This window comes from Oncorhynchus nerka, linkage group LG25, assembly GCF_034236695.1.
Source record: "Oncorhynchus nerka isolate Pitt River linkage group LG25, Oner_Uvic_2.0, whole genome shotgun sequence".
NCBI lineage: Eukaryota > Metazoa > Chordata > Actinopteri > Salmoniformes > Salmonidae > Oncorhynchus > Oncorhynchus nerka.
In genome coordinates this window covers 49,653,261-49,669,169 of record NC_088420.1, presented here as the reverse complement: position 1 = coordinate 49,669,169, position 15,909 = coordinate 49,653,261, and the positions used below count along the sequence as shown (strand labels likewise).

At 43.9% G+C, this 15,909-nt stretch overlaps 1 protein-coding gene across 3 annotated transcripts in view; it reads left to right on the top strand.

Annotated features, from left to right (window-relative positions):
• LOC115109623 (UPF0606 protein KIAA1549L-like) overlaps nucleotides 1-15,909 on the top strand; it is a 40,806-nt gene that overhangs the window by 12,469 nt on the left and 12,428 nt on the right. For all 3 annotated transcript variants that reach the window (XM_065009835.1, XM_065009836.1, XM_029634774.2), the window contains exons 2-9: nucleotides 4,699-5,013; nucleotides 5,396-5,992; nucleotides 7,908-8,023; nucleotides 9,015-9,237; nucleotides 9,393-9,526; nucleotides 9,631-9,799; nucleotides 15,014-15,073; nucleotides 15,589-15,749. In XM_065009835.1, coding sequence (XP_064865907.1) covers nucleotides 4,699-5,013; nucleotides 5,396-5,992; nucleotides 7,908-8,023; nucleotides 9,015-9,237; nucleotides 9,393-9,526; nucleotides 9,631-9,799; nucleotides 15,014-15,073; nucleotides 15,589-15,749 — 1,775 coding nt within the window. The remainder of the gene's footprint in view (nucleotides 1-4,698; nucleotides 5,014-5,395; nucleotides 5,993-7,907; nucleotides 8,024-9,014; nucleotides 9,238-9,392; nucleotides 9,527-9,630; nucleotides 9,800-15,013; nucleotides 15,074-15,588; nucleotides 15,750-15,909) is intronic.

The following is a 15,909-nucleotide window of genomic DNA, read 5'->3' as shown; positions in this document are numbered from 1 at the left end:
ACATGGTTGCCATATTCTCAGAATATCCTATATTAATATTCTAGACACATTTCATTGGATGCTGCAAGAACATTCCTGTGTCCAGTTTTCTGAGGGTTAGGATAGTATTCTATCAGCGTCCCACCAAGCATACACAGTACATGGTTACCATGTTCTCAGAATATAAGATATTAATGTTGTAGACACGTTTCATGGGAACATTGCAGGAACATTTCTGTGTAGTGGTCTAAATGTTGGGGCAATTTACCCAGTCTTAATGTTACTCCTGAATCACTATAATCAATAAAACAGTTTTTCTTGAGTGTACTTTTAGGAGAGCTGAGATTTACTTCAAAGTGCATTTCAAGAAGACGATGGAGAGATGCTCAGCTATTCAGAATGGATAAATACTCATCAGTTATGAGAGGTAGTGGATATTATTTGCGCTGAAAGTAGAATTCTACAGATTCTCATCTTTCAATGAGGAACTGATTTTAATTAGACCAGATGAGGGTGTTGTAAATGTTGCCAAGTAATGACACTAACGTATGTTGCTAAGAATGTGAGAGTAGTGTGACTCCACTAGCAGGTGTCGAACCCAGGCCACCAGCATCAATGACAAACACCTTAACCACTGTCCCAATAAGGGATCTCTCTAGGTCATGTGCTTGTTCGGCCTGTCCAGAAGCAAAACCTAGCTAACATATGGAATTGTTTTAAGAGGGTCATACAATGGACCATTTAGCTATTTGATTTTGAATGTTAGGACCCTTGTACATAAAACAAAAATATATACAGTATATACATTACCAGTCAAAAGATTGGACACACCTACTCATTCAAGGGTTTTTCTTTATTTTGACTATTTTAATAGTAAAGACATCAAAACTATTAAATAACACATTTGGAATCATGTAGTAACCAAAAAAGTGTTCAACAAATCAAAATATATTTGATATTTTTAATTCTTTAAAGGAGCCACCCTTTGCCTTGATGACAGCTTTGCACACTCTTGGCATTTTCTCAACCAGCTTCACCTAGAATGCTTTTCCAAGGAGTTCCCACATATGCTGAGCACTTGTTGGCTGCTTTTCCTTCACTCTGCGGTCCAACTCATCCCACTAAGCAAATTCTAAACAAATCATCCCCACACCATCACACCTCTTCCTCCATGCTTCACGGTGGGAACCACACACGAGGAAGTCATCCGTTCACCTACTCTGCGTCTCACAAAGACATGGCAGTTGGAACCAAAAATCTCACATTTGGACAGATTTCCACCGGTCTAATGTCCATTGCTCGTGTTTCTTGGCCCAAGCAAGTCTCTTCTTCTTATTGGTGTCCTTTAGTAGTGACTGTCTTCTGTATACCACCACTGCCTTTTCACAACACAACTGATTGACTCAAATGCATTATGAAGGAAATCAATTCCACAAATTAACTTTTAACAAGGCACAACTGTTAATTGAAATGCATTCCAGTTGACTACCTTATGAAGTTGGTTGAGAGAATGCAAAGAGTGTGCAAAGCTGTCATCAAGGCAAAGGGTGGCTACTTTGAAGAATATAAAATATATTTTGATTTGTTTAAATTTTTTGTCACCACATGATTCCATATGTGTTATTTCATAGTTTTGATGTCTTCACTATTATTCTACAATGTAGAAAACAGTAAAAAAAAAAGAAAGAAAGATAAACCCTGGAATGAGTAGGTGTGTCCAAACCTTTGACTGGTACTGCATATAAAAAAATATTTGATGAAACACTGATTTTGTCCTTTACCATTATAGCCCATAGAAATGCATTGAGTAACACATTTGTACATGGCAAAACAGACAGTCCAATAATGTATCATAAATAAGGTTTTGAAATGTCTGTCCTATATCTGAGATACAATAGATACAATTTAGACACAAGTTTGGTCACTTTATTCATGGCACTTTTTACCCCCTATGGACGTTGTGCCTTCACTCCTGTGAAGCTTGTGTGCTTCATAGAGCAAAACAACCGACACCTTTGTGTTTGTGAGAGACTCCCCTTTTGATATTGGTGTCTTATAGCTCAAACGGTTCGGTCTGGATAGTCGGTTTTGTGAGCAGACTCCCCTCGAAATGAGAACGTCCGTGGCAGAGAGTTCAGACGATTGCAGTAAAGCTTGTGGATGTCGTAGAGCGAGATTATTGTTTATACAGACGATTTTGTGACCATTCTCTTGTCCCGATCCTCTCACGTGTAGAAAAACACCTCTTTTACAAGCCCCATGTTATGGAATAGGCACAAACGTTGTATTGGCGGACAGAGGTGATTGAGCTGCAGCCACTGCAAGAAATGCTAATTCTCTTGCGTAAACATACAGGGGGCTATTCGATATTCAAAATTGTACCACCGTGTGATGCACGGGTGCGTCAATCGACTCTAGGTGGCTAACCCTCAGAAAACTGGACACGTATGTTCCAGCAACCTTCCCATGAAACACGCCTGGAACATTAGTATCTTATATTCTGAGAACATGGCAACCATGTACTGTGTATGTTTGGTGGGACGTTGATGGAATAGTCTCCTAACCCATAATAAACGCAGGTATGCTTTTGCAACGTTTCCATGAAACGTGACAGGAACATTAATGTTAAATATTCTAAGAACATGGTAACCACGTTCTGGTTAACTTCTGTTTGACATTAAGGGAATGGTCTATTGGAAACCGTCCTTGTATGTCAGTGAAGCCAGGGGTGGACTGGGACAAGAATTTGGCCATTTTATCTACACCAGCCCACGTCACTGCATGCAGGGCCGTGCACAGACCTTTCAGGGGGCAGGTGTTCAAAATTGTTGATGATTGATGTAAATCTGCTCGTTAGCTCGTTAAATATTTGTTTTACTGATTGCTATTTAGCTTCAGTGCTCTTAAATAATAATTTTATGATATATCCTAATATTCATAACCTTCTAACTCATGATTTATGGCTGGCTGGCTGGCTGGCTAGTGGCTTGTGTGGAATTTGAGTGTATGGTGGTTAAACTACCTGTGAGCCTCTTTTTTAATACCTCACAGAATCTTTTTTAATACCTCACAGAATCTTTTTTAATACCTCACAGAATCTTTTTTAATACCTCACAGAATCTTTTTTAATACCTCACAGAATCTTTTTAATACCTCACAGTAATACCTCACAGAATCTTTTTTCAATACCTCACAGAATCTTTTTTCAATACCTCACAGAATCTTTTTTTATACCTCACAGAATCTTTTTTAATACCTCACAGAATCCTTTTTCAATACCTCACAAATGATTACGACAGGCTACTTTGACACTAACAAACTGAGAATATGCGATCAATCAAAAGGACCTCATCTTGAATCCATCAATAGATTAGCCTACGCCTAGGTGTCTGGAGACACACATTGTAAAATATGAGGAGTCCTAAAAAAGCTTTCCAGTTTCACTAAAATACCTAACGTTGCGCAGCTCACTCGCCGATGGCTGATGCACTCGTGCTAAAAGCCTATCTCTCTCGTTTTGCTTTGTAAAACAATGTTTGCTCAATGGGCCTATTTGTATGTTAAAGAGAATATTTTGGTAGTCTACAGCAGACAGATTATAGTCTTCCCTTTTCAGTAGGAGCCATTTGCTTTCCAACCTCTTTTCCCTGGATTGTATTAGAAATTTAGTGAAAGGCCTGCTTTGTCTGCATGCTGTTCACTGATAGATTTGTTGCGTGTTCCCGACTGCAGGCCTAGGCTTATGCCTTCTTATTGGGCTACACACAATCCACAGGTAGGACATTTTTTAAAAGAAGCTATGGCTCCTCTGTGGCTATGTTATAAGTCTACTCATGGTGTAGTAGGCTGTTCTGAAGGATTTCATTTATATTTTAACATACGGCAGTTAATTCTATAACTTTGGCAAATGTACTTAAATTCGTCAGGGGGTTGCAGCACCTCCAGCACCTTTCCCATTGCTATGATTCTATAAGGAAACAAATGATGAAGTGCTGCTGTGTGTAGGCCAACCAGACTGAATATTGATGCTGATGTAGCCTAAATCAAGTGTTATGCTGCTCTGGTAGTAGCCTAATGTTGATATTTCAACTAAATAGCTTGCTACACACACTCGACCGGTCAATTCTCAAGCCATGCATGTTTGGATACTGGGCGCACACAATCTCTGTACCCTGCAGGGCAGACTGGTTAGGGGTGGGGTGGTGAACTTTACGACATCACAATGATATTTGGGTCCAACGACAAAAATGGTATACAACAAAAATAATAATGATACCAATACCCAAAAGAGCACTTGGAGAGTGAGAGGGCAAAGGGGCAGGTACTCAGGCACAGGTAAACCTCTATCCGTGCCTGACTACATGCACTGCCGACTCAGTGCCACCAACCACATGGAAGAATAAACACATTTGCTGTGCTTTCTTGTGTTCAAAAACGGTTAAATGATTGTTGCATTTCTATCCTGTCACTTTAGTTGATACATGATGGAGTGCTGTGTGTGTGTGTGTGTGTGTGTGTGTGTGTGTGTGTGTGTGTGTGTGTGTGTGTGTGTGTGTGCGTGTGCGTGTGTGTGTGTGTGAGGGAGAGAGAGAGAGAGAGAGAGAGAGAGAGAGGGAGGGAGAGAGGTAACCATATGGAATGTGTTCTTTCTACATTTCCATGCTGCATCTACATGCTTTCGGTTGCTGTTTAAGTCCCATCTCTCTCCTCGTTTTCCAGATGAAGGGCACTACAACGAGTCATCAAGGCATGCGGCTCTGCCTCAGGACCCAGCCATGCCCTCTAACCTCTCTGCCAGGGCAACGCCAGTGGAGGACGGGCCCCGGGCCCCTCCAGCCATACCCACGGACCCAACAGACCCATCAGGGGTGACAGCAGAAAGCATCAGAGAGCAGCCTGTGCAACCATCAGTGCTAGCTAATGCCTCCTCCTTAGCCTCCTCCTCAGCCATCAACAGTGACAATCAAACAGCAGGAACAACAGACCCTTTGTCTTTAGCACCTGTAACCAACAGCACCTCAAACACCAGCCCAGGTAGGACACGTCATCAAACAATAATCAAAACCCATCTTGTTGTAGAAGGAAAAAAACAATTGGTTTCTTGTCATCATCGTTGTCATCATCATCATCAGCGTTGTCGTCATCATCATCATCATCATCCTCATCATCCTCATCATTATCATCGTCATCATCATTATGCTCTGCACCTTCATTCCCTCAAAATCCCATTTTCTTTCGGTCCAGCTCAGTCCCACATTCACTGCTCCATCCCCTCTATCATGTTGCCTCTCCAGGTCTGACCTCATCCTCACATTATGGGACATCATCCAAACGGGACATTTTTCACCTGATATGAATGACCTGATATGAACCGATTTTTGAAATCCTTTAAAAGCTGCTCCTTCTTTCATTGCAGAGGAGGGAGACAGCAGTTTGCCTGCGAACCCAGATTTACCTACAGTCCCAGTGTCCTCTCTGGCCACATTGGGGGAGAGTGACGCCACCCTCCCAGACAATGTGACTAGTCCTATCTCCACTCACACATGGAACACCACTACACCTGCAAGGGCTGACACCAACACCACTACACCATCCACCACAGCAGCACACACCAACCCAACACCAGACACTGTGACCAATGACAGTCTACAGCTCACGACTGTGACCACCACGACCGTCACGCCCCTGACCGTGACCACCACAACTGTGACACCCCAGACCACCACAGCTACGACCACAGAGGCTGTTACAACCACAACCTGGACTACTACGACCACACAGGAAGTGACCACACTCCAAGAGACCACAGTGATGGCAACCACAACTGACCAAACCACGACCACAACCACAACCGCTCCCACTACAACCACATTTGCACCGACTACCACTTTGACCATCCCCACCACCACCAAAGGAACAACCCCTGGACCGACCACAACTGAACCAACCCCCACCAGTCCTGAAGGGGAGCATCTACCATGTAACATCACCGAGAAGACCTGGGTCAAAACAGGTACAGTATGGGCACTCAATCAACAGCAGCTCAGTTTGAAAACCGTTCATTAGTGTACTCTGTTTCGCCAAATAAATAAAACAAGATTTGACATTACATTTACATTTACATTTAAGTCATTTAGCAGACGCTCTTATCCAGAGCGACTTACAAATTGGTGCTTTCATCTTATGACATCCAGTGGAACAGCCACTTTACAATAGTGCATCTAAATCTTTTAAGGGGGGTGAGAAGGATTACTTTATCCTATCCTAGGTATTCCTTAAAGAGGTGGGGTTTCAGGTGTCTCCGGAAGGTGGTGATTGACTCCGCTGTCCTGGCGTCGTGAGGGAGTTTGTTCCACCATTGGGGGGCCAGAGCAGCGAACAGTTTTGACTGGGCTGAGCGGGAACTGTACTTCCTCAGTGGTAGGGATGCGAGCAGGCCAGAGGTGGATGAACGCAGTGCCCTTGTTTGGGTGTAGGGCCTGGTCAGAGCCTGGAGGTACTGAGGTGCCGTTCCCCTCACAGCTCCGTAGGCAAGCACCATGGTCTTGTAGCGGATGCGAGCTTCAACTGGAAGCCAGTGGAGAGAGCGGAGGAGCGGGGTGACGTGAGAGAACTTGGGAAGGTTGAACACCAGACGGGCTGCGGCGTTCTGGATGAGTTGTAGGGGTTTAATGGCACAGGCAGGGAGCCCAGCCAACAGCGAGTTGCAGTAATCCAGACGGGAGATGACAAGTGCCTGGATTAGGACCTGCGCCGCTTCCTGTGTGAGGCAGGGTCGTACTCTGCGGATGTTGTAGAGCATGAACCTACAGGAACGGGCCACCGCCTTGATGTTAGTTGAGAACGACAGGGTGTTGTCCAGGATCACGCCAAGGTTCTTAGCGCTCTGGGAGGAGGACACGATGGAGTTGTCAACCGTGATGGCGAGATCATGGAACGGGCAGTCCTTCCCCGGGAGGAAGAGCAGCTCCGTCTTGCCGAGGTTCAGCTTGAGGTGGTGATCCGTCATCCACACTGATATGTCTGCCAGACATGCAGAGATGCGATTCGCCACCTGGTCATCAGAGGGGGGAAAGGAGAAGATTAATTGTGTGTCGTCTGCATAGCAATGATAGGAGAGACCATGTGAGGTTATGACAGAGCCAAGTGACTTGGTGTATAGCGAGAATAGGAGAGGGCCTAGAACAGAGCCCTGGGGGACACCAGTGGTGAGAGCGCGTGGTGAGGAGACAGATTCTCGCCACGCCACCTGGTAGGAGCGACCTGTCAGGTAGGACGCAATCCAAGCATGGGCCGCGCCGGAGATGCCCAACTCGGAGAGGGTGGAGAGGAGGATCTGATGGTTCACAGTATCGAAGGCAGCCGATAGGTCTAGAAGGATGAGAGCAGAGGAGAGAGAGTTAGCTTTAGCAGTGCGGAGCGCCTCCGTGATACAGAGAAGAGCAGTCTCAGTTGAATGACTAGTCTTGAAACCTGACTGATTTGGATCAAGAAGGTCATTCTGAGAGAGATAGCGGGAGAGCTGGCCAAGGACGGCACGTTCAAGAGTTTTGGAGAGAAAAGAAAGAAGGGATACTGGTCTGTAGTTGTTGACATCGGAGCGATCGAGTGTAGGTTTTTTCAGAAGGGGTGCAACTCTCGCTCTCTTGAAGACGGAAGGGACGTAGCCAGCGGTCAGGGATGAGTTGATGAGCGAGGTGAGGTAAGGGAGAAGGTCACCGGAAATGGTCTGGAGAAGAGAGGAGGGGATAGGGTCAAGCGGGCAGGTTGTTGGGCGGCCGGCCGTCACAAGACGCGAGATTTCATCTGGAGAGAGAGGGGAGATGCCACCGTATGAGATGCCACCGTATGCCACCGTATGATTACATCCCTAATGAAGACCTTCATAAAAAAATTATATATATATAACTGTTTGTTTTCCTCCAAAGTTTTGTCCATGCAGCTGTGGAGGAACAGGCTTGATATCATGACGAGGCAGAATCTGTCTAAAGGACTCACCCATGCTCTACAGAAGGCCTTCAACGACACCAATGTTTATGTCCAGGTCCGTATTATTCTGCTCTCTACTCTCTGTGTTAGGATGTTGTTCCTGCTGTAGTGTAACTGGAGAAGAACACCTACCACATCCAATACAGAATACAGTGCCGTAGTCCTGTTTAAATGTTGATAGTCCGTGTTCACGTTGTGGGACAAGGATTTCATATTAGTTACTCTGGATGGCCAGAGTAACTAATACAGCTCTAGGAACTAGAGTGAGTGTATTTACTTATTCTGGCTCCCCTCTTAGCCATACTATTCATGGGGTACAATCTCTCACTTTGATAGCGGAGGAGACTGAAGTGACTAACGGTGAAAGGATTTCAGTATGATGATAAATGGCATCTTGAATGGTGAATAGGCTTTGCTTTATAGAGGCTGTTAACAGTATGTGAAGAGAATAGCTCTTTATTGACCCTACTAGCTGAATGACTAAAACCTATTATTGCAGGCGTTTCCTCTTCAGACACGTCCGTTATTCAGTTCTCTTGTTCTCTATTTCACGCTTTTTCTCTCTCTCTCTCTCTCTCTCTCTCCCCCCCTCTCCCCCTCTCTCTCTCTCTCTCTCGCGCTCCCCCCCCTCTTTCTCTCTCTCTCTCTCTCTCTCTCTCTCTCTCTCTCTCTCTCTCTCTCTCTCTCTCTCTCTGTGATGGCTGACTCAGTTTAAGTCCATTGATTTCCTACCTGTTTTTCTGTCTGTTTTTCTGTTTGTCTGCCCGAGGTGTAATTCAGTGATTGCTACTCTATCCCAGTCCTCTTCTCTCCCCCATCAGAACCCATGTATTATTACTGAGCCCGGAAGTGATCGGCAGGAAACAACACAAACACAAGCTGCATAGTTATGTGTCCGGGGATAGCTAGCTAACACATACTGGTGGAGACTGGAGAGGAGTGAGTGGTAGTACATAGGACCAGAAACACTAGTCTTGACCCACTGCAATTGTGTTGGGTGTTAGCGATAGCGATCAAGACATAAACAACACGTTTTCTCTTCTCAGGTTGAACGGGACCTCTGCAGCCCTCATAATGTCACTCTTGGGTACTATGTAGCCAGTGGGAAAACGGTCTACATAGCATCTGTGGTGGTGGAGACAATGAATACCTATGGCTTTGACAAAGTGCTGGCAGACATCCGGCAGCACAGTCCTCTGGTGAAGGCTGTTCTGCTCCCTGTAGCCCCCTGGGCCTCCAGCCTCAGTGTCCATCTGCAGCTCAAAACAGGTAAGGCCCAATAGGGACAACACTCCACAACAACACATGTAACACTGCTGAATGATGTGACTATGCTTGTAGAAAATGTTGTACTGCACTCTTACGTACTGTAACTGAATGTGCTCTACTGGTATATTGATTGTTGCTCTGCGTTTTTTTTTTAGTTCTCAGGTTTGTAGGCCTAGAAGACAATGTCAACTCCTGCAGTTTTGTTCAAATGATGGAACAACGGCTGGAGAATGCATTTGAGGAAGCTCAGGACAAAGTGCTGGAATCTTACAGCGGGCTTTCTGTGGAGGTGTGATAATGACTTTGGGCCATATTCAATCCCATGCAATTAGCGTGTCGTATTTACTTCGACATGTCTGATATCGTACAACATCCCTGTCTGTGTTTGTTCAGATCCAGAGCACCGCCCAGGTGATTGGCTCTCCTGCCGTGTCTCTGGTCTATGTGGTGAAGAACGAGAACGCGGTGCTGAACGGAACAGTCTCCAGCGGTCTCCTGAACCAGCTGACCGCAGAGCTGGTGGGCTACTTCCTCTTCTTCCCCCCGCTCATCATCGCTGAGCGTAAGTGCCCCAGGGCATCACGGGAAGGGTTTGCGTGATAGTTGTTTCCAGTGGCGTTTTCGTCTTGTTTTCTTCATTTGTATACAGAAATATGTCATATTTCCACTGAGTGTTGTCCTCAGCGAAAGCTTAAGTTTGCGTGTTTGTAAGTGTGTGGTCTGAACATGAAAATATGAATGGTGTCTTTATTTCATTATACCAGCAGAGTACTGCTAATTAGATGTTGAACTAATTGACAAAGGTGACGTTATGGTCCAATATTGTGCAGTGGAGAGGAGGCTGATTAGCTCACTTCATGCTAACCTGCAATTTGCATCACCTTCTGGGTGTTTCTTCAGAGAATGGATGATTTGAGCACGAAGGGAAGATCAAATAATATTCTATTTTTACACTGAGTGTACAAAACATTAGGCACACCTGCTCTTTCCATGACATAGACTGACCAGGTGAATCCAGGTGAAAGCTATGATTCCTTATTGATGTAACTTATTAAATCCACTTAAACCAGTGTAGATGATGGGGAGGTGACAGGTTAAAGAAGGATTTTTAAGACTTGAGACAATTGAGACATGGATTGTGTATGAGCGCCATTCAGAGGGTGAATGGGCGAGACAAAATATGTAAGTGCCTTTGAATGGGGTAGGTGCCAGGCACACCAGTTTGAGTGTGTCAAGAAGTGTAACGCTGCTGGCTTTTTCACATTCAACAGTTTCCTGTGTGTATCAAGAATGGTCCGCCACCCAAAGGACATCCAGCCAACTTGACTCGACTGTGGGAAGCATTGGAGTCAACATGGGCCAGCATCCCTGTGGAATGCCTTCGACACCTTGTAGAATCGAAGCTGTACTGAGGGCTAAAGGGGGTGCAACACAATAGTAGGAAGGTGTTCCTAATGTTTTGTACACTCAGTGTATTTGAACCCTTCAAATCAAATCACGCTTTATTTATACAGCACATTTCAGACATGGAATGCAACCCAATGTGCTTTACAGGAAAACACTAATAAAAACAATGAAAATAAAAGCTCAAATATCCACTACACAACAAGCATAATATGAAAAAACACAAAGAATAACACAAACTGAACAACTAAAAAGCACCCAAAGGAAAAAGATGTGTTAAGATCTCTTTTAAATATGTCCACAGTTTTGGCCCCCCTCAGGTTCTTTGGCAGGCAATTCCAGAGATAGGGGTCGTAATAAATAAAGGCTGCCTCTCCATGCCTCTTGGTCCTGGGTTTTAAGTTAAACGGCCAGTGCCAGAGGACCTGAGGGACCGACTGGGTACATAACTGAAAAGCATGTCTGACATGTATTGGTGTGCACAGTTGTGGATTGATTTAAAAACCAATAGAAGAATTTTAAAATGAATTCTAAAACTCACAGGCAGCCAGTGCAGAGACCTTGAAACCGGTTTAATGTGGGCTCGCCGCCTGGTCTTGGTCAGTCCCCATGCTGCAGCATTCTGTATGTTTTACAGTTCACCAATGGCTTTCTTGGGTAGACCAGATAGGAGAGCATGACAGTAGTCAAGCCTGCTTATAATAAAAGCATGGATGAGTCTGTCTGTATCAGCCTGAAAGAGAAAATGTTCCTCAGGTGATACAAAGCTATTTTAGTCTCATTCCTAAAAATAATTGTTCAGAATCTAAAGTAACACCTAGGTTTTTTACCTGGTGTTTTATCTTTATTGCCCGTGAATTCAAATGTACGGCTAGATTCTCTCTCTGTGCTTTGGCTTCAACAATGAGTACCTCGGTCTTGTCTTGATTTAGCTGGAGGAAGTTGTGAGCCATCCAAGTATTTGAATCACTAATACAGTATAAGAATTTATCTGTGGAGCTAAAGTCGTCTGGTGACACAGAAATGTAAAGTTGTGTGTCGTCTCCGTAGCTGTGAAAATCAATGCTGCACTTTCTGATAACACTGCCAAGGGGTAACATACAGTATATAAACTGAACAGTATCAGACCCAAAATCGAACCTCGTGGAACTCAACATTTGATATGTATTTTCCCTGAGCTATGTAAACTAATTTAGAGGCCAACCCACCTCTCCAGTCTGTCCAGAAGGACGTCATGATCAATAGTGTCAAATGCAGCCCAAGGATCTGACCCTTTTTTTCAATTTTCACCTAAAATGACATACCCAAATCTATCTGTCTGTAGCTCAGGACCTGAAGCAACAATATGCATATTCTTGATATAATTTGAAGGAAACACTTTGAAGTTTGTGGAAATGTGATATGAATGTAGGAGAATATAGCACATTATATCTGGTAAAAGATAACACGTTTTTTTGTATTATTTTGTACCATCATCTTTGAAATGCAAGAGAAAGACCATCATGTATTATTCCAGCTCAGGCGCAATCTAGATTATGGCCGCTAGATGGCAGCAGTGTATGTACAACGTTTTAGACTGATCCAATGAACCATTGCATTTCTGTTCAAACTTTTATGTCAAGACTGCCCAAATGTGCCTAATTGGTTTATTTTGAACTTTTCAAATTCTTAACTGTGCACTCTCCTCAAACAATAGCATGGCATTATTTCACTGTAATAGCTACTATAAAATGGACAGTGCAGTTAGATTAACAAGAATTTAAGCTTTCGGACAATATGAGATACGTCTATGTCCTGGGAAATTTCCTTGTTTCTTACAACCTCATGCTAATCGCATTAGCCTACGTTAGCTCAACCGTCCCGAGAGGGACCCACCAATCCTGTAGAGGTTAAATCTACAAGTACATGGACAAAGAGCTGTTTGGCCTGTGTTGGCTTTAAGATAATTTATCACTTGAACTAAGGCTGTCTATGTGCTGTGGTTGGCACGAAAACCAGATTGTATTTTTTAAAATTACAGTTGGCACTTAAAAATAATTTTGCTGTTTGAACACCAATTTCTGCAGGGAGTGATTAACAATAGTGTACACTTCTTCAGATATGCAATTAAAAACATTTTTGACGAAGGTGCTGGGGATAGGATCGAGAATGCAGGTAGATGGCTGAAGTTGTGATATCACTTTCCTGCGCATGTCTGTGTCAACCAGATAAAATGCATCCATTGTGCCTTTGCTTGGTAGCCTGTCATCAGGCTGATACCCAGCCTAATGTGGGTTCTTAATCGTTCCTAATCTTATCTCTGTAATATGCCACAAACTCATCACATTTAGATGTGCAAGAAAGTTCACATCATTTTGGATTTATCAGGCCATCAACTGATCGAGAAGAGCACTCAAATAATTCTGATTAGTAGTGATCAAGTAAGAAAAATTTGCCCGGATGGCATTTCTAATTGCCTTGTTATACACTACCGGTCAAAGGTTTTAGAACACCTACTCATTCAAGAGTTTTTCTTTATTTTGACTATTTTCTACATTGCAGAGTAATAGTGAAGACATCAAAACTATAAAATAACACATATGGAATCATGTAGTAACAAAAAAAAAGTGTTAAACAAATCAAAATATGTTTTTTATTTGAGATTCTTCAAATAGTTACCCTTTGACTTGATGACAGCTTTGGACACTCTTGGCATTCTCTCAACCAGCTTTGTGAGGCAGTCACCTGGAATGCATTTCAACTAACATGTGCCTTCTTAAAAGTTAATTTGTGGAATTATTTTCCTTCTTAATGTGTTTGAGCCAATCAGTTGTGTTGTGACAAGGTGTGTGTGTGTTTGTGTGTGGTGGGGAGGGGGGGTATACAGAAGATAGCCCTATATGGTAAAAGACCAAGTACATATTATGGCAAGAACAGATCAAATAAGCAAAGAGAAATGACTGTCCATCATTACTTTAAGAAGGTCAGTCAATACGGAACAAAAACGTTCAGAGTTTCTTCAAGTGCAATCGCAACAACCATCAAGCACTATGATGAAACTGGTTCTCATGAGAACCACTATAGGAATGGAAAACCCAGAGGATAAGTTCATTAAAGTCACCAGCTTCAGAAATTGCAACCTAAATAAATGCTTCAGAGTTCAAGTAACAGACACATCTCAACATCAACTGTTCAGATGAGACTGTGTGAACCAGGCCTTCATGGTCGAATTGCTGCAAAGAAACCACTACTAAAGGACACCAATAATAATAAGAGACTTGCTTGGGCCAAGAAACACGAGCAATGGACATTAGACAGGTGGAAATGTGTCCTTTGGTCTGGAGTCCAAGTTGGAGATGTTTGGTTCCAACCGCCATGTCATTGTGAGATGTGGTGTGGGTGAACTGATGATCTCCGCATGTGTATTTCCCACCATAAAGCATGGAGGAAGAGGTGTTATGGTGTGGGGGTGCTTTGCTGGTGACACTATCTGTGATTTATTTAGAATTCAAGACACACTTAACCAGCAGGGCTACCATAGCATTCTGCAGCGATACTATTCCCATCTGGTTTGCGCTTAGTCGGACTGTCATTTGTTTTTAACAGGACAATGACCCAACACACCTCCGGGCTGTGTAAAGGTTATTTTACAAAGAAGGAGAGTGATGGAGTGCTGCATCAGATGACCTGGCCTCCACAATCCCCTGACCTCAATTGAGATGGTTTGGGATGAGTTGGACAGCAGAGTGAAGGAAAAGCAGCACAAAAGTGCTCAGAATATATGGGAACTCCTTCAAGACTATTGGAAAAGCATTCATCATGAAGCTGGTTGAGAGAATGCCAAGAGTGTGCAAAGCTGTCATCAAGGCAAAGGTTGGCTACTTTGCGGAGTCTAAAATCTTTATACTGTATAACACTTTTTTGGTTACTACATGATTCCATCGTGTTATTTCATAGTTTTAATGTATTCACTATTATTCTACGATGTAGAAAATAGTCAAATGAAGAAAAAACCTTGAATGAGTAGGTGTGTCTAAACCTTTTACTGGTACTGTATATATGCATTTTTTTAAGCACAAAACTATTTCGGCAACAGGGATATTGATCCAGAAGGGGATTGAATGTCTCTGCTGTAACCAAGAGGCTTGATCACGTAGCTTTCAAGTTAGCCAACCAAATGCATAGCTGGACTCCTGAGCTGGATATAATTTATTTGGCACATCTTAGATTTCTTGTAGTTATACTTAACTTATTGTTATAAGCAGTGGCCGAGCACGCACCCCTGCAGCCCCTTGTATACAGTATAAACGGTATATTGCCCAAGCCTACTCTCTGTAACCTCTCTCTCATCTCTGCTCTCCCTTTCTCTTTCTCTCTCCCCTTCACTCCACAGCATTAGAGTACCACAACCTCAACACATCCACTGCCACAAAGCACTACTGGGTGATTACAGGTAATTTAAACTGTCATTGATTTTCAGTTAGTTAGTGCTTTGGTTGACTGTGTGTTGTGTACATTTGCCTGTGGTGTTTCTTCTTCAAACATCTTTGAGCTCCTCCTTTCCCTCCCAAATCCTATTGATGCATTATTTAGAGCTTCCTGACATCTGTTTCTGTGAGATCACATCGGATAAATACTCGGTGTGAAGGAGGCCCTGTTTTGTGAGAGGACTCTAAATGGCACACCTTTCTGCCACTGTCGTGATGAGACTGCAGTGCGCCCAGGTCAGCCCTACTATAATATGACTTACAAGTTTTAAATTGAGGAATGACCAAACCTCTCTTTCCTCCTCTGTCCCTATCCCACCTCTCCATTACCTCTCTTTTCCTCTTACCTCTCTCTCCCCCCACTCCCCTCACGTCCCCCTCCCCCTGTCTCCACCTCTCCCCCTCACATCCCCCTCCCCTCCCCCTCCCGGTCTCCACCTCTCTCTCTCTCTCTCTCTCTCTGTGCTCCACTGCTCTGCAGTAATTCAGGATGTTGACAGCTCTTCTCTGGAAGGGAATTATCAGAGCTTTGCTAGTTTAATGGAGCAGCGGCTGGCTGAGCTTTTTTTGGTGTCTGGACGTCAGGGGAGTCAGGGGAGCCGCTTTAGAAGGGCCACCACCGTCGGGAGCTACACCGTCCAGGTGAGGCGGGCACGCACTCACACACACGCACACGCACGCACGCACGCACGCACGCACGCACACGCACACACGCACGCACGCACACACACACACACACACACACACACACACACACACACACACAGGGGACTGCATGCCCACTCACTGATAAACCACTCAG